This window comes from Topomyia yanbarensis, chromosome 2 (assembly GCF_030247195.1).
Source record: "Topomyia yanbarensis strain Yona2022 chromosome 2, ASM3024719v1, whole genome shotgun sequence".
In the NCBI taxonomy this organism is placed as follows: Eukaryota; Metazoa; Arthropoda; class Insecta; order Diptera; family Culicidae; genus Topomyia; species Topomyia yanbarensis.
The window spans coordinates 310,296,209-310,319,790 of record NC_080671.1 but is presented as its reverse complement, the minus strand read 5'-3'; the positions used below and the strand labels follow the sequence as shown (position 1 = coordinate 310,319,790).

General features: G+C 34.1%; 1 protein-coding gene across 2 annotated transcripts in view; it reads left to right on the top strand.

Annotated features, from left to right (window-relative positions):
• Positions 1-22,860, top strand: part of LOC131683549 (cilia- and flagella-associated protein 298) — a 68,323-nt gene extending 45,463 nt beyond the window's left edge. For both annotated transcript variants that reach the window (XM_058965607.1, XM_058965606.1), the window contains one exon: positions 18,355-22,860. In XM_058965607.1, coding sequence (XP_058821590.1) covers positions 18,355-18,468 — 114 coding nt within the window. In that variant the 3' untranslated portion in view covers positions 18,469-22,860. The remainder of the gene's footprint in view (positions 1-18,354) is intronic.
• The last annotated feature ends 722 nt before the right edge of the window (positions 22,861-23,582 follow it).

Genomic DNA, 23,582 nt, shown 5'->3' with positions numbered 1-23,582 from the left:
CACTGAGAGTTAAATGATTTGGTGAAATTGCAGAAAAATAACTTTTTTTACACTATTTTGAGCGACTTAGTGGAATGCAACATTTCAATTGTAGTACATAGCGCAATATTACTTTCCTTAATTCGCGCATGGCCTACCGAACGAGCAGCCGCTAGTACCCTAATTTATCACACCGATAATTTTGGTGAAGTAATGCAATGCATAAAATCAACCATTTCTTTGAAAAACGAAAATAACCGGATGTAGTTCCTATGGTCAAATTATGCAAAAAACACTTGAATTACGCCCTTAATAAAGCTGCCAAAAATTTCTTTTTACGTTCAAATCACTTAAAATCTCGCAATCTCTGATTGCTCAGCTGATAGAAGAAAAATACTAGCGAGAATATCGCATAACATTTATATGTGGACTTAAGTCCGGGCTCGTCCCACTGTGAGGTGACCTGCTTGATCGAAAAATCGAGTATTTTGATTACGGCGATAGATAAGTCGAAGAATGTGGATGTAATGTAATATATATAGATTTTTTAAGATTCTAACAAACATTCTAACAATTTCTGTGGCACGTTAGTATCAAAAATTCATGCCAAAAATACGTAATTTCTAGAAAACCGCCTTGGAAAACGGGTACGGAAAATCAAACAGAAGGTATACTTATGTAAATCGGAAATCTTTGTTGTTTTAATGACTTCAACCAGAATTACCAACTGTACTTTTCCAGTAACGAAATATTGCTTAATTCCACCATTTTGTGGAGTTTTTCAAGGAAAATTTTTATTTTAACTTTCCAAATTTGTGTACGAGTATACATAAATTTTCAAAAAGTTAGGTTGTTTCTTTCCCTTTAAAAAAATCACGAGAACAAACCTCTTTTGTCTCCTAAAGCAGTCCACCCCCTTAAGCGTACCTATTAATTTCGAACACTTTTTTAACATAAACCACCTCGCCATATTTTGAAAGAAACCGTTAAATTATTCTTTTAACGATCTACCAAAAATGGTGTAGTTGGTGTATTTCGATGCAATAGAAAAAAAAGGTATCCTCAAAAATAATCTTCAAGTACACAGTATTCGGAGAGGTATATTGTGGACGAGTTTATAATAACTCTGTTTCCACTACTTGAAGTCGTTTATTTCGCTTCTCGTTTTCCAAGATATGTTCTAGATCGATCAATGGATCATAAGTTAAAAAATTATCTATCAGAATGTTCTGCCAAACTGATGGGTGATCAAGACACAATCAAACAACTTGAAACTGCTTGATGTGTATTTCTAGCAGTGGTACATAGAAAATGAAGATTCAAATATATCCTTATATCATCCTTTTCATTTTTATCGAAATAAAATTCGGCTGATATATTTAAACGGATCACTACTATATTGAACAATAAATAACATGCTATAGCTTTTAAAGCATGCAAGATAGACACTTAGTGCCTTCAGTAAAATTGTTCGCAAAAGAAAGAGCTCTATATTTGCTGAAGACATCATCTCAATATAATCACTTGAATGTAAATTAATGAAAATATCTCACTTGTAGGAGTATTAATCTGTGAAAACACAATATCCAAAGAAAGATCCAATAATTTCTCCGAAGGTAATATTGACCCAAACTTAGCCGTTTCGACGATATTAGTTGATTGCTTGTTCTTGGTATTTCTAGATACCGAAAAACGGTAATAATCCGTCATCCGTATTTAATGTTAAAAATATCTTTTGATAATAGTCCGAACGTCAACAAACTATAGCTTGCTCGAAAGGTATTTGTATAAGCTATTTGTATTTGTATAAGCTATCTAAAAATGTAAAAATTGTCCTTCTATGTTGTCAATTTCTACAGTAATTAAAAAAACTGCAAGAAGTGCCATTTTAAGCATTCAAACATCCATATCTTAGAAACTAAATAACAGAATCAAAAACAAATTAATAGCTGGGCCTTTCATTTTGAATTGGTTTGGATAAGATCGATTCAGCCATTGCTGAGAAACAAGAATGGGAGTTTCTTCATTACACACACACACACAGACACACACACATAGACCTTGTCCCAAATCGTCGAGCTGAGCCAACTGGTATATAAGAAACAATCTTGAAAGTTTGAGCGAATTCTATACATTTCTTTTGAACGAAATGTAAAAAGGGTTTCGGAAAAAGCCATAACTCCGCCAATTATCAATATATTTTTATAAAGTTATTCTTTTTTATTTCACTGAAAAATGTACTACCAGAACACTACAAGTTTGATGTAATGAAATCATTGCTTTACGCCGTTACGTGAATTCAAACTTTCTTGATATTTTTTGCACGAAAAGGTATGTAACCCCTGCTATATTTTGCTATTTTGTAAAAATTATTATGTGATTTTGGGACTTCAAGGTTTGATGTAATGAAATCATTGCTTTACGACGTTACGTAAATTCAAACTTTCTTGATATTTTTGCATGAAAAGATATGTAACCCCTAAAATTATGCTATATTTTGCTATTTTGTAAAAAATGTTATGTGATTTTGGGACTTCAAGGTGAATACTACTAACAGGGAATCTACGCTACCTTCAGAACTAATGCTACTCCTTTAAATAGCTTTGCGAGACGCAATAAGACTCGAAAAATGATGTGAAAATATCTATATTCCGTTCAGTAGACACTTTCCAATTCATGCCCCGTAAACAACTCAATTTCGGGGTTTGCGACGGAGACCCACAGGTTGCCGGTTCGAATTCTGCTGCTAGGGCGATTTTCGCACACAATTTATTTAATCCAGTATTTTGATCTGTTTTCTGATTTACATTTACAAACAACCACTTCGTATAATTGTGCATGAACAGGGTGGCGATTCCTGGAAAAAACCTGGAAAATCAGGGAATTTCAGGGAATTCTATTTGACCTGAAAAAACCTGGAATTTTCAGGGAATTTGTAATCAAATCAGGGAGAAATTTCGACTTGGTGTTAATATTTTTTTTATAAATGCGACTGGAAAATATTGGCTCAAATATTCGGTTGAACGCACTTACTCTCCTCAACACATTTTATACTAGGGAGAATAACAATATTCGATCCATCTCATAATTAGAACTTCTCACAATAATGGTTATATGGGTCATCCTCCGTCAGATTTACAACCAAAATTTGAATTACTTCCAATTTTTTTTCTTGCATTCTTTAGCTAAAAATAATTGACACGCATTTTTTGTTTTGGCTGAATATGATACTTTTTTCAAGTTATTAGATTTGTAACTTTTGAAGTTTATAAAATCGAACATTTTTCAATCACTGATAACTGCATGGAAAACACATTATTTACAAAAAGTAGTTTTTGCATGAGCTTACCGAAAAAAACATAAAAAATATTTTTTGTTATATAACTTATGAAATCTGCAATTATTATAAACAAATTGATTTTTTTAATTTATATTAAATATTAAGAATCATGTTTAATCTTTTTTTTGTGAAAAATATGGAGTAGATATCAAAATACTATGCAAGATATTACAGTTATAAACTGAAAACAAGCCAATTTTACACTAAACGACCAGTGACAGACCTGTTATAATTGTATTATCTCGTGAAGTACTTCGAGATCCATTCCAAATTTTTTACCTAATCTTCACAATATAATTATAAATGATTTCAAAAAATCATAAAATGTTTTTGGTTCAACATAAAAAAAATTTGCTTCTAGTATTTGCAGAATACATAAGTTACATAGCAAAAACAAATATGCATTGCAAAAACAATTTCGGTGAGCTCATGCGAAAAGGAAACTTTTATTATTTAATATTTTTCTACAAATTGAATAGTTTCTGAGTAGAAGATTCATTGATTCCAGCGGATACTGAGTAAAAAATATAATTGTAAATATATTAAGATTATGCAAAATATATGATGAATATTTTTCAATGTACTAAACCAAAAAATCAAAAAAATTATTGCGTATATTTCAACTATATATCCTTAATAGCATTTATTAAAATTTTCATGGCGATACGAGAATTTGATTTGCATCATTATTACTAATCCTAATGCCAAAAATCCTGTTTTAATAGCCGTAAGTTTAAAGGCGTACTAACTGTTTTTCAACCAGACTAACTTTTAAACCCGCCTAAAATATTTGGTAAGCCTTAACCACACGATGCTGTCATTTATATGGCTGTGTTCTGATCTGCGATACACGACAATGTTAAAACAACAAATTCAAGTTAAAGAAAATGAGTAAATTAGACAACATGGTGAATTATTTTTCATTCTCATTTTTATTGTATGTCATTCAAATTGAACACGATACCTGTCGACGTGAGGAGAATATTTACATTCGTTTGAAGCGAATTTTCAAAAATTTGGAATAAATATCAATTATAAATAGAGGTTAGATCACACTCTGCGAATAAGAATTGTGCAATTTTTTCAGCGAGGATTAAATAAAAAGTAAACAAAGGTCAAACACAAAATTAAACTTTGACAGAATGATCATTTTATGTTCAAACGTGTTATTTTTCATATTTTTATTTGCACTGTGGCAGACAGAGAATATAGATATATTTCTGTAATGCATCAATGTAGATTGGAACGATTTTATTTGCTAACAAAATTTCTACGATTCTATGAATTAAATAATAAGTACATTAAAACATATATGAATGTTTTACGCAATATATTTTTACGAACACCCTGTAACTCTTGGCTCTATCCCCTAGAAAAATTAATTTTATTTTGTTATTTACTTTCGTTGGTGTGTAATACGATAAATATATAGGCAATAATTCGTGAAGATATGTTACTTGTTCTCATAGCGACATGCAAAAAGAAAAGAATCAAAACAATTCTTATTGCAGTTCTGTTTCTAATCCGCAAAAACAAATCTGGTCTAAATATGCAATTCGAATCGATCTAATTTATCCAAACGCGCTCTACTGTAACCCTTTGACGTGCAATTAAAATCAAGCGTGTAGAGAGAAGGAAAGGACGAGTAAATCGAAAATGCGTGTAGTTATAGTTCTTGCCTTTCCTACCTGATAAAACTGGCTTATTTATTGTCATCTTTATTGTGAGCAAAGAGAGCCTTATTTATCCAGAAGAATGCCAAAGAAAAAACAACGAAGTATGCGCAAGAGGAGCATGACGAATTTTTGCATTTTTTGTCTTCTTCCGGTAACATGATGCTGCCATTTGCATTGCTGTGTTCTGATTGGCAATACACGGCAATTTAATAAGAAAACATACAATGAATTACAATTTAATTCAATAAAATTTAATAGTCTGGTGTATTTATATTTCATAAACAATTTTGGAAGCCTCGTAACATCAAAAATATTTAAGATCCATAATTGGCTAAAACGTTATTTTTCTAATAATGGTGTATACTATTGAGAATGTTATGGATTTCTATTGTTAATCGTTAGCCACTCCAAGGACTGAGAGAGCTTCTCCAACATTATGTTTAGTAGTCAGACAGTTCAGCCAAATCTGACTGTTTCGAATTAAATCAAATGCTTATAGAAAAATAGTGGAAGCTTACCTCTTTTGAAACGTTTGTATTAGTTGCTGTTCTGCAGCACATGGAAAATGCCAAATACAATTATTTATTTGCTTCAGATAATTATGTGGTCCTTGGAATAGAAATCTGACATTTTAGCCTGGTGGGGCTTATTATACCATCCTACCCAACTACTCCACTAACCATGCATATATAATTTGGCAGACCTACTTTGCTGAAAATTAAGTAATTCAAATTATCAGCACGATCAGCTAATCAAGTCTGAAATACCAAAAGTTCAGTAATTGAGCTGAGAATTTGACATTTTCAAAAGCTGTTTTTCAGCGAAGTAAATCTATCATATGGGTTAAATCCAAATTGCTGAGCTAAGGTTTTACACTAATGTGCATTCGCCTCTTTGCCTTAATTTTTGTTTTTTTTTATGCTGAATGCAAAAAAGTGTCATTTTGGTATATAAATTTAAAATATTTTTTTCGAAAATTCTAGGAAAACCTATAAAGATATCAGGAAAATTGTATTCATTGGACTCTTCAGGATACAGCCACTGTTAAAATCGTCCAACGCATTGTGAATATCCGTGTTTTACCAAAAATTGGAAACCCTGGTTTTACTAGCTATTGAGATAAAATTTGGAATTTTCAGACGAATATTTTTGCAATAACCTAAAGTACCCCTTCGTTGATGCCAAACATTATCAAGCGAACGTAAAACACTCTCGTGTTGCAATTTGAGCCTATGTTTCAAACGTAAATGAAAAGTGGGAAACGATATATGTATCGACTTGGGCGTGCATTATAAATGGTGCGGAACCACGATACGACGATGTCTCAAGTGGGCCATCAGTTCAACAGCTCATAAGCTTAATGAGATTCATCTGACGAGACACAACAACACTTATTGAATGGCGGTGTTGACAATCACGTTCAACATAGCCGATTGTCAGCGGCTTATGCATTCTACATGTCCGACCGAATTGTAATTATGAAATTGAAAAAGATATTCAATTTCTGTGTTGCTCATCGCATGGGTAGCATGATACAGGTAGCATATTTGGAAAGCAGTGCATGAAGAACGTCCATGAATGACGTTGTATTTGGGAGGCTAGGGATTGTTCAATATTTAACACAATTTTGAATTTCACTTTCAAGTTTATTATTTATTTGGATCTCTTTAGTGTTCGCATCGCTGTGTTGAATGGAATGATTGGTACACACATGTAACGATGCTGACGCTCGTACAATGATGAATAAACTATTGTTTTTAATAACGTAAGGGCACGCGTCCTGAGTCCTGATAAAGCTTTAGACGATGCTACAAAATAAATAAAAAAATAACTGTGCTGTTTTTTCTCTTTTTAATTAACGACTATAAGTACGTCAAACTTGTTTCCTTTTTTATGCTTTAACTATATTCAACTAGCACTGAACAAAAATAACCATTCTGCCATCCTCTAATCTATTTATACTTAACTACTAAAACTAGGAAATAATCACATAATTTTTTTCTCGAAATAATCGCCTAAGGATAATGCAAGTTTAAAGCACAGATGCATGCTAATGCTGATTTCATTTTTGGATCTGAGTCGCTCTGGGTTCGCACTGAACTGTCATTTTTATATAGCTGTTGTAAATATTAGAGCGAACCTAGGGCGACTCGGATCTAAAACCGAAGTCAGCATTAATTTGGAGGATAGTGAGAAAAGGCGCTTTAACTTAGGCTTAGTGAGCCAGGGAAAGGTGTAAATACCTCTATCCCATCTAGGGCTGTGGTACCGGTAATACCGATACCGAAAATCCCGGAAATACCGACCCATTATTGGTACCGTAATACCGGTACTGAACAAAAGCCAGTACCGGTATTTTCGGTACCATGCATTTTTTTTATGAAAAACTAGCTAATATCCGTCGCGCGTTGCTGCGACTTTCAATGAAATAGGAGTGAAACACAATTTGTTCTGAAGCGCCATCTGGCGAGCAAATAATCTCCAACCAGTAGCACACAAATACGCTCCATAACGAATATCTACTACGTATAAATTTTTACGGCAATCGGTCAAATCGTTTGGTAGTCCATAAATCCCATACATACAAACATTAACTTTTATCTGTATCTATAGCGGGATCCGTTTCCAAATGTCGGTCTGCAAGGTGGCTTTCAATTATATTTAATTATCTTCTAGATAAATCGTTCAGCTTACGCCTTTGTGGTGAAATAAGGTGGGGCACAATAATTCTAGAAGTTAAATATTACTAACGCCCGTTGTACTGAACGAAATGTTTAATTTTTTGCACTATTTAGACGAAAAAAAATTTCAACTATCTGTTACTAAATTTCAAAGTATTCACATCTAGCATAAGAGTGAAAATTTATAATGATTTTTTTATTGGCTATATTCTGATTGATTCCAATTATTCACTGGGTGGCGCATAACAATGCTGTGGTTTAAGTCATATCTGTATTTGGTTTGCGCTTAAATCTTTATCTATAAAAGAACGAACAGCGATGTAGTAGCTTACAATTTTAGAGTAGGTGAACTACTTCTAATGAAGCGATTTGTAATTTTTCGTAATCGGAAAAGTCAGCAAAACTAAGGATTTACATTATCGCTTCGATTTACTATTGATAATAGGGTTTCTTACATTTACCATCTGTTGAAGTCGATTAATGTTACACCGCTTAGCTTGAAGATTATAGTGGCCTATATCACGAAATAAAAGAAGGTGCCCCATTCGAAAAATACTTTCTGCTGCACTGAGACATCAATTTGAGCATTAACTTTAACTTTGAAGCGTTTCTCGAATCTTTTGACAAAACATTCGAGTACCGGTACTTTTCCGGTACTGGGGTATTCAGTACCGCAGTATCGGTATTTGCCAAAATGGATCGGTACTACGAACTCTAGTCCCATCCCAAAGGACCAAAGGAGTGACATTAACTTTCTTAGCAAAGTCACTCCCAACGTTTTAACCTAACCCCCTATAAACATAAACGGTCGGTACGGTTTTCCTCGTTTATTCCTCATTCAAGTTTCAAAACGATTCGTTTGTTGAATTGTTCATTAAATTAATAATTCAATCGCTGCATAAAATGGAAAAATCTTCAAACCCAGCTCTACACAGTAGGCCTGGCCGTTATAATATTTGTGACACATTGTAATATGCATCAAATATTAATGTTGACTAGAAAAACACTAAAGAATAACTGCAGTGTTTTCCAGTATGCTTTTCAATATTGGCTGTGTAAGGGTTAGAATAGAAAAGAATAAACAACGATATTCATTTAGCACAGGACTGGAAGACATGAAGTATTTTAATATTAAGAGCCATAGGAGAAAGAGCAAGAATGTGAAGAAAGGAAGTTTAGAAAGTTTACTGACGACTTAACCCTTTGTCTTCTACCGCAGAAGTAATTATTTGGGTATTTTTATTGAATGCAATTCACCTGAGGTAAGTCACGAAAAGCTTCCACACTAAGCATTTTGCGACGTTGAAAACTCTTAGAATGAGCTGATTGTTCCCTCACACATTTTAATTAACTTAGCAAAGGTTGTAGATCGAATACAGTAAGTTTCTAATCAGGAAATCTAATCGGAAATTCTCCAACTGATTTTGATAATAGATACGTCGTAATATACGGAGTTACATGTTCTATCTAAATCTTCATTAAAACAAATACTTCTCTACAAAAATGTTGAGTAATATTCATATTTTCCAAGACGAATTCGCAAAATAATGGTTACTTTCATATTGTTGTCCCAAAACCGCATAGTCTTTTGACATTAAAATTAAGGTGACCATACGTCCTGGTTTCCCAGGACATATTTTAGTCTTGACCTGACGGTCCTGGGATGTCGAGGAAAAAACTTGATTTGTCCTGGTTTTTCTCATTTAAGCCTAAAATATTTTTTTTCAGTGAGCCTTCGCTTGATTCACTCCGGTTAAAGTCGCTGTTACGGCCGCAACCATAACTGTAACGTAGACTCACTCTCTAGTAGAGTACGAGAAACAGCCTAGTACACTCGAATGTCCCAATTGTGCCATCAGATGTTTCTTTTTAATCTATCAATAGTGCCTCCTTATTTCTCTTTTCAACTACCTACCTACTGGTTCGCCGTTAGCCAGTCATTTGCCCCTTCTTGACATGGGTAACTATCGTGGAATAATTTCATGGAACGCTGTGTCGAGTTGGTGATTATGAAACCATTTCAGGCTCAATGCATTCAGTAGAGTAAAGTGGGGTCAAGTCAAGTGCACTGATTTTGACAAACAAGCACTCGTTGGAAAGGTTATACATCTGGCAACGTTTTAGCAATAATAATTTCAGGTCGGGCTAAATATTTTTCAATCTCCATCCATTAGGCGAAGATTTTTTTTTAAATGTGGCAGTATACAGTAGGGGTACACTGTATTCGAGATTAAATAAAACAATGTACACGCCTAGGAAATCGGCAGTTTAACTTTTATTTGAAGAGTATAAATATTGCAGATAATTTAAAAATTAATAACACGAATAATCCCAAGTAACAATTGAAGTTTTATAGCACGCTACAAGTGCAATCTAGGTTTTATGATTGGCTATAAAACTACCATTAAACTTGAATTGTTACTAGGGATATATGCAATCCATTGACGTCATTCCGGTAAGAAAATGATGAAGTGGCAAATTATGTGAAAAACCATGAAGCCGTGGAAGAAAATGTTAAAAAGCATGTTTTTCAGCTGCTGCCTGTGGATTTGCACCTGCGAATGATTTTTTTGGTATCCTCGTCGTCGCCAGAGTGTACAATTGAGGTTGTGCACTCCGGCACACGTGGTTGCTTAGCTGTGCGACGATCATGTTTGCACTTTGGAGCATTTTTTTGGATTCATTTTCCTTCTCTTTTTTGAACATGCTTTTTTAGATTATCTACTTCAACCACACCTTAAATTATTATATTGTTAACTCACGCGAAATATTTGACGCGTTTACATTGATGACAAGCACTTTCCTTTCACACCAGCACGTAATGTTTCTAACGGAAGCTTGAATTGTTTAGAGGCTGATCGAGTACTTGCGCCATTTTGAACAGATGCAATTGCGTTCTGTATGTCCTCTTCACTTCGTTTTGGCGGTTTTCGCACGAAATTACGCACAATTTTACTGTCGTTTGACAAATTTATCTATTGTGTCTCCAAGCGGCTGACCTATCATTGTTTGGCATATGTGTCATGTTGATCATGTTGTTGGCATATGTTTCATGTTGATGTCCGTATTTTTTCAAAAACAAAAATATCGAAAAATCAACACAATACTCGTGTTTAGCATTGATTTTTACATGAAAAAAAGACTCACTTGACATTTTTGGCTTTCTCATAGAGAAAGGTTATGCAATCCCTCTAAAAAGCGTCAATCTAATCCCGGCCCGGAGGGCCGTGTGTAGTATGCCATTCGACTCAGTTCGCCGAGATCGGAAAATGTCTATGTGTATGTATGTGTGTGTATATATGTATGTATGTATGTGGAAAAAATGTCACCTCGGTTTCTCAAACCGCACAAACTTAGTCTTAAATGAAAGGTACAACCTTCCCATCGGCTGCTATTGATTTTTTTGTTGATTGGACTTCTGGTTCCCGAGTTACGGATTGAAGAGTGCGACCACACAGCAAATTCCCATATAAACTAAAATGGAAAATTCTCAAAGGGAAGAATAAGGGAAAAATTCAGAATCGAATTTGTATTGTGGATGCCAAATGACTTTAAAATGCATGAGACGTTGAGATTTTATGCAAGCTCGAAATTTTTTTTTGACGAAAATTGACTTTTTTGCCTTTCTCATATAGAAAGGTTATGCAATCGCTCTAAAAATCGTCAACCTAATCCCGGCCTATTTTTTGGCTTGTATAAGCTCAGGTAGGAGTGTACAGTAAGGGGTTGCTACTTTAAAATCATAACTAGTTTAAAATTTCCTTACGGATCTTCCTCCTTTATTCGCCGCTGGTTTCAAGCGATGTTTCAGTGTCGACACATAGTATCTCAAAATCGTGGCTCTCGATCCATTTTATGTACTATGTGCAAATCGTACTGAATATGTAATATACATTTCCACCATTGTATTGAACATAATGAGCCATGGAATCTTAGTTTGGACAAATGAGAAAGGCACAATTGCACCACTAGGTGGATTAAAACAGGTTTTTTTACATTGATTAAATGTAGTGTACTGAGGACGAAAGGCAACGCGTTTTTGCAGAACAACATGCGAAAACATAAGCGAAACCGTAACTAATATAGCTAATCCACGGTAACAACCGAAATGACAGTCGTCAACGATGTTCTCTACCGTGTCTAATTCACGCAATACGAGCGACCTCTGCAATAAAATAGCAAAGATAATGCCCTATACTTATTGTACCCTCATACCTCATTTGGCCTTATTCTACTAAATGGCGATCAGCATGATTTCACGCCTGGACAATGAACAACGATCAGCTTGTCGTGTTTGACGTACTACATAGCATGGAGTATTGAAGTCCTACGTCAGGCCAAGGGTAGCTACTTGGGGCTGTTGATGTTTCAGTTTTACTTCAATGACGAGTATTTAATAACATATCAAACCCCGACATTTAGTAGACCAGCTATCAGTTTGTTAGCTAAATTTACTTTTTGTTGTTTTGAATTGAAAACTCAAACAAAAATTGCTGAGGTATAGAAAACCATCTGAGTATGCTCCTAAGGGCACCCGCTATATCGACGCATTTGAAAAACTGGTAGACTTTTTCTTAATTAAATGTCTCCTTTGAAGGTTATACGGATATGGTATTGAAGCTGAATGAAATAAATATGCCAAAAGCTTACTAACGGGTCATATTTTATTGTCTGGAAGTTTGAAAAAGATACCTTAGGTAAGTTTCAGAAGCGTTTTTTCCGTGATGCAATTTGATGTGGGACTAATTACTAGATGGATTTTGATTATTTATACAGCAGCTGAATCAGAAACACTTAACTTTAATATTGGTATTAATTTAATATCTGTGTAATAAAAGTAGTCCATTAGAAATCGGTAAAACTGAAAAATTCACGAAAAAAGGAAAAATTGCCGTTCGTGAGACAGCTAGTTCAGGCAAACTCGCCAATATGAAGCCGCTAAGTGGTCCAATTAAAAACAGCGACATTTTCCGAAACAGTGCGATAAAACAAATATACGCTTTCGAGTGCAACTATGACAGTGAAACAAAAATAAGAATATATCTTTAAATTTAAATAAAAAAGTGATCTTCGCGGAAAAACGCTACCGTTCTACCGGTGCGGAATTGATTTCCAATGTCAATTATTGCCTCTGTACTGAACGGAATAAATTGATTTTGACGCGATCTGTTAGGACACAATAATTGTGTAACAAATTCCGACAATACGAATTTTATTTTATTGGTAGCTTCGCTTATTCAACGATGAAGCATCTTTGAAACACGTAAAACCAATTGCCTTGAAAAAGCATTATCTAATTTGCGTTTAAACGTCGTAGATGTCACAAGTATTTTGGCGCAGGTGACTTCACGTTAGTTCCTAGAAGGACCGCTCTTCGCTAGAAGTAGCCTACGAAAAGCGCTCTAAACGGTCCACCATATTAGGACCACCATTCTCGTTCCGTGACTTTAAAATGTTTATTGCTACAAATTCAGTGGCGTAGCCAAATAGCCAAAGGGGTTATTAGGATTGAAGAAAAACAACATATTGGTGCTTACTAAATTAATTGAATATCACAATAATAATCCTCCGATCAATTCTCAACGTAATTGATCCCGGTCAAAAAAAAAAAATGCGGACGAACATGGTCAGGTGATTTACAGAGCTTGACGTTTGACTCAACTCGCCTGTGCTAATTGCCCCTAGGAACGAATGCAATTTGCGAATTCGATTTAAAGGCAATTTCAATACTCAGACAATTTTTCTGGCAGCTGAAATGGACTTGGTTGTTTTTCTCGTTTTTCCAACATGGCGGTTCATGTTTGGCTTAAGCTTAAAATTGATTTTTTTAACAATTGGCATGTTCTCGCTTGAATTTTGTTTGTTTCGTGTACTTCATGAAGCCAAAGAATGTGGGAAATTGTGGAATCGTGTGTAAGTATAGTAGAACAAGATCTCTAATGAACGTCAGATTGTGGTAAGTTTTGGTGTGCAATATCAATTTCACCATTGATTCTTCGAATAGTTTAGTGGTGTTTATGTGAGTAGAAAATGAATCCGAAAATAAGTATTATTTGTAATGTTCATATTAGGCAACTAAGGGCGATTAAATGGCGCGTTCCGTAGGCGATTTGGGAGCGATTTAAAAGCGGGTAGGGCGGCAAAAAAATGACGGCGGTAAATCGCCCAAATGTTGCATTTGAAATGGCCCCCGTAATTGCCAGCAATTTGCTGGCAAATTGAAGGGCAATTAGCGCATCCGAGTTGGCAAATTGCCCCCCCGTTAGCCAGCAACTTGCCCTTTTTGACTGGGATTGTTCTTATCCAGTCAAAAAGGGCAAGTTGCTGGCTAACGGGGGGCTATTTGCAAACTCGGATGCGCTAATTGTCTTTCAATTTGCCAGCAAATTGCTGGCAATTAGAGGGCTTTGTCAAATGCAACATTTGGGCGACTTGCGGCCGTCATTTTTTTGCCGTCCAACCTGCCCTTAAATCGCTCCCAAATCGCCCACGGAACGCGCCATTTAATCGCCCTTAATTGCCCAATATGAAAATTACAAATAATTCTTATTTTCGGATTCATTATCTACTCACATATACTTACCAGTATACAACTTATAGGAAGAATCAAAGGTGAAATTGGTATTGCACACCAAAACTTATTCATTAAGACTTTAGGTCAGAGATCTTGTTCTACTATACTTACACACGATTCCACAATTTTCTACATTCGTTGGCTAAATGAAGTGCACTAGACAAACAAAATACAAGTGAGAACACACCAATTGTTCAAAAAATAATTTTAAGCTTAAGCTAAACATGAACCGCCATATTTGAAAAATGCAAAAAACAACCAAGTCCATTTCAGCCGCCAGAAAATTTGTCTAAGTATTGAAATTGCCTTTAAATCGAATTCGCAAATTGCATTTGTTCCTAGGGGCATTTAGCACAGGCAAGTTGAGTCAAACGTCAAACTTTGTAAATCACCTGACCATGTTCGTTCGCATTTTTTTTGATAGGGTAACATCATGGGGACTTTTGGTCAATTGCGGGAATGGGATCTTTTAGCTGAACTCGTAGTCGTGATCCCATTTTTGTCAAATTAAAACAATATTTAAAATACCTGCCTGAGATGACTCCACTAGGACTTGATTCCAGAGTTCGGAAACCAATGATCATAACTCTATGATTTGTAATGATCCAAGAACTCACTTCGAAGGTATGTACCGAAATATGAATTAGAGACAATATTTCGAATGGGATAAACTTTAAAATTTGCTGAAAATGGCTTTCTGTGAAATTGAAACGCAGTGAAGACCCGTTTTCGTCAGCCGTTGATTTTTTAAGATTTTTGACCCGATTTTGTCATCTAGCCATGGTTATGAAACTATGTCTGAGGATTAAAGAATATTTTCACAGCCTCGGTTTAAAAAAAATAAATAAAGAAATATTTTTTGTCATTGTCCTCATTTTGCCAACCTAACATAAACCAAGGGGGTTGATAAAAACGGGTCTTCGCTGTGACCAAATAAGACTTTCGGAAAGTAGAAGGAAAATTATGACAAATTGCGTTTTCCGTTTGTCTGTAGTAAGTCATGATCGAACCATTTTATGAGCATTTGATTTTTGTTGTAATGTTGATATGAATAACTAAACCAAATGTTAGAAAGTATTTAAAGTCAAGATCATGCCATTTCAAAAGCATTGGAGGTTTAGTACCTTCGTAAATTTTTACAACGTAAAACAACACATCTTTTGATGAAATAGTTTTGACATTAAATAGTTATAGAAAATTGAATCTCCAAACAAAATTAGTTCGTTACTTAATGTCTTCACTAAAGTTTTCGAGAGTGCCATAACAAACAACTTTCTTGTAGACATGAATGCTGCATGCGTTCAGGGTATCGAAATATGTTAGGCTAATTGTGATAGAAAATCTTTAAAGCGAGTTATTCGGATTAGAGACGGGCAAAACGATTCAGTTTGGAGAGTGAATCGTGTCCGATTCACTCACTAAACAGAACCGACACTTTCGATCGATTCAGCGATTCGTTTCAGAACTTTGGAAAATGTTTGAGATGAAACGGGAAAAATGTATTTATTTGGTGTTTAGGGGGGGGGGTCTGCTTACGGTTTCAGCATGAAGAAAACACTTTATTTGCGATTTTTTGTAGCAAATTGATCAAAACTTTTGTTCATTATAATGTATCATTTCAATAACATTATTTATTTTTTCCATGCAAAAAATATTGACAAGCGACTCTGTAATGAAGCTTTTTGTAGAATGCCTCTAGAAAAACACGATTTGCGGTGTTAACTGTCATTCAAAAACTACTTCACCGATTTATTTCAAAACTTTGCATACACATTCTATGTATGAGATATCTAACCCCTACGTTAAGTATTCGAGATAATTTTTCAATTAATGGAGTTTTTTACTAATTTGAAATGAAAATTGCTATTTTCACGAAAAATTCCGCCGTTTTCAAGATTAGTTTCTTCCTCGAAAGTATTACTATTATTAAATTTAAATTAGTTATGAGTTGACATTCTATACCGTGTAGACAAACAGAGCTCATGTATTCATCGTGTTTGTTTATTTTAGAGTGATTCATAATCATGGCAAATTCTTTCGGTTTTGGCTCTAGTTGAGTTTATAATAAATTGTCACTCCTTCACTGAATCGCAGCTCTTTAGAAAAGAATCGCGATTCATTCGCTCTTTCTGAAGAGTCGATTCTTTTGATTGATTCGCGGTTCATTTGCCCATCTCTAATTCGGATATTACTTTATATGAAAAATTTCTCCTGTTGTTGATAAACAAAAAAATTCACATTGTGTTCAATTAATGAGATTCTGCAGCTTAAATTTAAAAAAATATTTTGAAGCAAACTTGATTTAAGAAAATTTCGTAAATATCGTTTGATAGCTTTGGGACGATCCATAAATGACGTAGCATTTTTTGAGTGATTTTTAACACCCCCCTCCCCCATCGTAGCATTTCGTCACAAACCTCCAAATACTCCCCTGGTAATTACGTAGCTTGCTGGTAATTCTCCCCCCCCTTGTCACCGCAAAATTAAAAAAAAATTAAGAACGATGTTAGTTATTCCCCTTTAAAAAAGCTACAGTATGACATGACCCCCTACCCCCCTTGTCGTCACACATCATCACAAAATACAAAACTCCCCCCTCCCCCATATAATGCTACGTCATTTATGGATGATCCCTTTATATGCTGCATACTTGTAGCATTAATACCTTCAACAAAGTTGTTTGTTGACATTCTCAACAACTTTGCTAAAGACACTAAATCTCTTACTGTTTTTTGCCTTTCTCATATAGAAAGGTTATGCAATCGCTCTAAAAATCGTCAACCTAATCCTGGCATGGAGGGCCGAATGTCATATGCCATTCGACTCAGTTCGTCGAGATCGGAAAATGTCTGTGTGCTTATGTATGTATGTGTGCATGTGGAAAAAAAAAATGTCACCTCTGTTTCTCTGAGATGGCTGTACCGATTTGCACAGACTTAGTCTCAAATGAAAGGTACAACCTTCCCATCAGTTGCTATTGAATTTTTGTTGATTGGACTTTTAGTTCCGGAATTACGGGTTGAAGAGTGCGACCACACAGCAAATTTCCATATAAACTGAAATGAAAAATTCTCAAAGGGGGAGTAAGCGAAAATTTCAAAATGGAATTTGTATTTTGGATGCCAAATGACATTAAAATGCATGAAACATTGAGATTTGATGAAATCTTGAAAAAAAAAATTTGACGGAAATTGACTTTTGTGACTTTGGAACATTTTTGCCTTTCTCATATAGAAAGGTTATGCAATCGCTCTGAAAATCGTCAACCTAATGAGGACCAAATTTTTTTTGACTTGTATTGGCTTAGGTAGGAGTATGCAGTAAGAGGTTACTACTTTAAAGTTTCTTAACGGATTCGCCGCTGATTTCAAGCGATGTTTCAGTGTCGACACATAGTATCTCAAAATCGGGGCTGTCGATCCATTGTATGTACTATGTGCAAATCGTACTGAATATGTAATATACATTTCCATCATTGCATTGAGCATAATGAGCCATAGAATCGTAATTTGGACAAATGAGAAAGGCACAATTGCACCACTAGGTAGATTAAAACAGGTTTTATCTTCATAATCACTTCTAGGAGGATCAATTACTATAATTATTATATCAGAAAACGTGCTGTTTTATGTTGGAAAACTTCTTCTACGTTTTTAAACTTCCAAAGATGACGGTTTCGGAATTATGTCATTTTGGCCGTTCAAAAAACTTTTCGAACATTTGTTTTACTTTTAAAGTGTATATTTTATAACTTCTAAAGTATATCATAAAAAAGTTATCTGTGGATGTGTGAAAGCTATTCTATACTGTTTATTTTTGTTTATAGATTATTTTATCAAGGTTACATCATATATTCTGGCATTTTAGAAAAAATATCGGTTTTCACAAAAACCCCCACCAAACCGGCTACGCCATTACTTCCGCAAATTCAAGTGAGTTCATAGTGGGTTTATAAAGTGAACACACTATCAAATATCATGATTTTCTAGACATGTATACCTTGTATATAGTAATATAACCCCAACATAATAACAAAACATAATAATGGATTAAATAAACAATTAAGATTTAATAATCTAAAAACTTTTTTTTCTTCTTCCATAGAAACTTGAGCAAGACGATGACGACCAGTATCTCAACTCCTCCTGGTCCGATAGCCGCAGTCTAAAGCGCCAGGTACACGGCTTGGACGATGTTAAGTTTAAATTTACTAAGTAAGGGAAAGCTTTTCTTATGAGTAACGAATGACATCAGATACAAACTCTAAACAGGCGATATTTTTTTTCAATGTCCAGCATCGCAATAGCAATTAAAAGAAATAAATGATAAAAAAGCAAACTATTTTAAACTATACGCGGGCTCGTTTTTGGAGAAAGTTGTAATACAATATTCAATGAAAGTTTTAAAAACATGCACAAAATGTCAACAGACCAGTAGCAGGCAGAATCATTACAAATAGTTATATAATTGAACGATTTTTTTCTATCGTATGGAATGGAATAGGCATGAAAAGTTTCGGCACAATATTCGGACATCTGCTTTATGCGTTTCAGATTTCATCTGAACTATTGATAGGAATAGAGTTTGCAAATGTTTACCCAAATTTTAGGAAAGCGAGTATTATTTGCAGCCGGTATAAATATATATATATCTGAAAAAATATCATACTTCAAATTTTCAAATCAGTAATTTTAAGAAAGGTTATTTTCAGGGCTAAGTCGAAAATTTGCAATAGAATTCATCATTTTACAAAATACGCTAAGCAATGTAAGAGTGCATTTATCATGTATTCATTTATATCATTACTCCATCAAGAGATCGTCTAATGATTTCGCCACAAAATCACAACATACATTCAGGTTTATAAAGAAAGCAGAACCACCACTCGTTCCTCTGTATTCTTCAATTCCCTCCTGAACAGTAAAATAATTAATTACTGGCGTCCAAGAAGTTCATATGACATTACCAAACTAAACTAAACATAACAACACTGTTTGTTGGATACAACATGAACCCACCAACTCCTCCGGTGTATTTTACACATACCTTTGAAAAAACACAATGGCAAATTTTACTAAACCAAAGTCCAAAGACCGAACAATACATACGACACGTTACCGGTAAAACATGGTCAACAAAATTCACAACTGCAAAACATCTAATCGAGGAGCCGTCCACCACACAATGAGCTGACGAACGGGTGGTCTTGAAGTTTGGGTGAATACAGAAATTGGATAGCACTAAAAACATAGAAAAGAATAGAAGATGATCTCATTGATGAACTTTCGCTTGTTTTATTTCAAGGTGGTCAAAATACCGTTCGATGTAACTCGATCCATAAAAATTGCTCGCAGGCGACGCTGTTGGTAAACTGTGTTAGTTTTCTATAGAAGATGTTTTGAAATATTTTTAAAACATTTTAATGCTAGATCGTTACTGACCAGGTATTCTAAATTGAAGTGAAACATTTTACTGCGAACATTTTATCACGACAGCTTCATTGAACTACGTTGAATGTTCTGCCAAAAAGCTAGAGATATGTAATGGAAAATCATACACAAATATTAATCTCAGTCGATTAGTTTCGTTTAATCAAATAAGTCGAAATGTTACGAAACCGTTTCGCAGTCGAAAGTAGCCTATCAGCAGAATATTTAGATTTGGAGCCATTCATAAATTACGAAATGTAAAAATTTCCCAATATTGAATCACCATTTCACGAATTCCACCAAGATTCGTCCGAAAATCTTCAAAATCGTGACCGACATCTTCGATTCCGATGAAGGCGCAAATTTTTCAAAGGGGGTAGAGGCTGTTTCATGCAGTATTTTCCTAATAAATGTTCGATTATCGTATTTTGTAAAGCAAAACTATTCGAGAAATAGTTACAGGGAATGAATACTCCTGCGTGAAAAAAATTATACTGAACAAGAAGTTGCAAAATAAAACTAAAATTGATTCTAAAAATCGAATTACAAAAAAAACCCGTCTTTTTATTTTTTATCTTCTCTCAACTATATTGCCATCTCTATCTTCTCTCAACTATATAGGCACCTATTAAGATTAATTTTATTTTTATCTTTGTAATTTTTGCGACTCAAAAACAATGTTTTCGGATAAAAAATAGCTAATTTTATTGTTCAGAAGGAAATCACCAATCTGAAAGTTTTCAATGTAGCTCAATAAAAAGCAATAAGAGTTGCCAAACTACTAACAAATAGATTTCATGAGATTAGGAAATTTATTACTTCATATTCCTGCTTTACGAACGAAACGAAGGGGTGGCAATATAGTTGCCACTGCTTTGTAAAGGGTTACAGAGAAAGAAAACATTTCAAATGTAATTGCATCATGGTTAAACTATCAGTAAAAAAGTTTTGCCACCGATAACTTTAAATATGTTTGAAAGTTTCGTGCTAATTGACAAACAGGTTTGTCAAAATTCACTTACAATTTCCTGTAAACTATATGGTCTGATGATCCAACTGAAGAGTTGAAACGTATATTTATTGTTTTCTCATTGCTTTCAAATAATTCTCAATATCGCCTTAATGTCAAAAGCAAAGTTACAGGAAATGTTATGTGCATGTTGAAAAACCTATTGCTCTCGATGGAGGAATGCGAATAACAAAAAGGTCAAATATAAAACAGAATATTTTTTTTAGGAAAAAAAATTAAAATATCTGAAAAATGACTATTTTTTAGAATTTTTTATAAGCGTTTTTAATTGAAACGGTACTTAAATCGTACTCAATGAGAACATTGTATTTTTGAATGCAAATATTATAAATTTTAAAAATACGTCAAAAGTTGTTGTTAGGATTTTTTTTATTGATAGTTTTTTAATGATGCAAATACACTAAAAACTTTGTTTTTGCTTGAAACGATAAATAGTTGATTGTTGATTGCTGTTGATTGAGAAACAAGTTTAACTTATAAAAAGGGCACAATTGAACGGATTAAATGATGTTATTGATATCAAATTCCAAATACCTCGAAAACTATTAAATTTTGTAGATTTTACCTCAAATCATTTTAATTTGAAATGACATTTATTCATTCTTTATATTCACATATTCTTTAGTTAAATAATAGTTTTGCCTGTCAATTACAATGAAATTTGAATTTTTTTCTTTCATGGCATTTATCGACTAAAAAATAAAATAAATGGATGTTTTGTAATTTATTTGCAAACAAACATTTTTGTTTTTGTGCAAAATGCAATACTTATTTTTCAGTATAGACTTTGTCGCGCAGAACTATTTATTTCCTTTAACCTATTCTCAGATAATTTTGCTGTACAAAATTCGGTAACTCAAGATTTTTTTCGAACGTAATGCAATTAAAAATTACGCCCTTTTGAAAAATTGCTCTTGCGTCAAGATTTTTCTAGTCGTCTAGAAAACATGGAGATTGATAAACCGAACGTAACTACAAATCTTTGTTCGAATCGGCGGTGGTTATGTTTTACGGCCGGCCGTTTTCTCATGGAATTCCTGTAATAGGTAACGAAACATTTTAATTTATTTTTCTCAGTAAAAACATCTGACGTTACGTACTAGCTATCACTCCCTCCCCCTGTTCCAAAATGTCACATTTTTTATACTCCATCTTCCCTAAATATGTTCCATAATTTATGAATGGTCAAACTAGCTTACGCTACGCTACTGGTTGAGTACGATACCTCAAATCTTGCAAACGTATTCAATTATGTACGTCTTCAATGATTTCAAAGAAGCATGATCTTTAGCTTTTTAAATGAGCCATAGGTTCTGGTTTTAAACATAGACTAGCGCCAAGATGTTGAATTTCTTGCGTCTACTACACAGAATGTGAAAAACGAAGGTTGCTTACGTTGTTACTCTCATAAATAACTCATTAATAAGCGCTATAAATTTTCATATAATTTGCTTGTTGTCATAACTTTCAAAGATGATGAATTTACTTTTTTATCATATATAGCATCATGGGAGAGAAAATATTAATCTAAAATTCAGATCTTTGAATAGCACATTGCAGCTTGGCAGGTTATATAAACTATTTACGAGGCAGAGATTCTACGAATTGCAGCATTATTAGTGTTACTAAAAAAAATCAAATGCGATGATTTAATGCAAGTTTTTGAGCACACAATCACCAATGAGGCATAAACTACTTAGTTTAAATCTAATAACCAAAGAAAACTAATAATAAAAACGAAAATCGTTTAATTGAGGAACTGTTTTTTCACAACTGTCGGAATCAAACTCTGAAAAAGCACCAGTGGAACGATAATGTAAATAGAGTAGTTACAGAGCTCAGTTCACGATAACAATAAAAAGGAGTTTAACGAAGTTTGCGCTTACTGAAGCATTTGGATCAAGGAACTAATTCAACACAACCAGAATATTAAAAGTGTACAGCTTTTCTTCAGCGCCATGACTTGTTATTGCGAAAAGCACAAACATATGCTAAAAATACGTGGCGGGTCATTGGAAAGATTTAAAGAATTGTATATTTTCAACTATGTATTGCCTTGTCATTGCTATTAATTTAATATTTATCACAGACAGATAATAGATGAAATGATAAAATCTACTACGAATAATTAATAAAATGTGAAAGCTTTAACCGCTCGCTGCTTTGTCTGATAGGAATTGAAAGAAACAACCCAAACTAATAAAAATATCAATTACACAGATGCTTTCAAAATATGCAATGCTGAATGTTCAAAGAGATTCATTGGCATAAAAAGATCGCGAAACCTTCATCACTCGAACTAGCATTCTTTACCATTTATTGTTTAAAAACGACAATTTCAAGTGGTGTCTGGTAAATTTGTCGAGTAATGGACAAAGTAATGACCAGTACAAGTGTCGTTACGATGCAGATTGTTGTTTCCTCAAATAAGTTTTGCTGTTTTAACAAGGGAGCTAAAAATCGTTAGTAATAATGTCCCTTGCAGTTCTTCAGGTTTAGTTTTGCTTCAAACGATGTGTACAGAGAGCGAAATACATCGATGGAAAATTGAGCAGAATTAACACATAGGGTAAACAGGTCTAATACGCCCCCCTTAAGTAAAAATAGCTATATTTCACCATTCGACACTATGCTCTCCGCACCAACTACTCTAATTTACTGTTATATTAGTTAGAAATTAGTACCCGTTTCATTTTTTATTAAAAACATCCTGTTACAAGTATTATTAAACATTTTTCAAAGATGCCTAAATTCTAGTTTTTTTTTCACCCAGGGCAAAATGCCCCCGGTTAAAGTGTAATATACCCCACAACAAGAGGATGGTATGCCCCACACCAATCGGTGAGTATGCCCCACGACAATGGGTGGGGCGT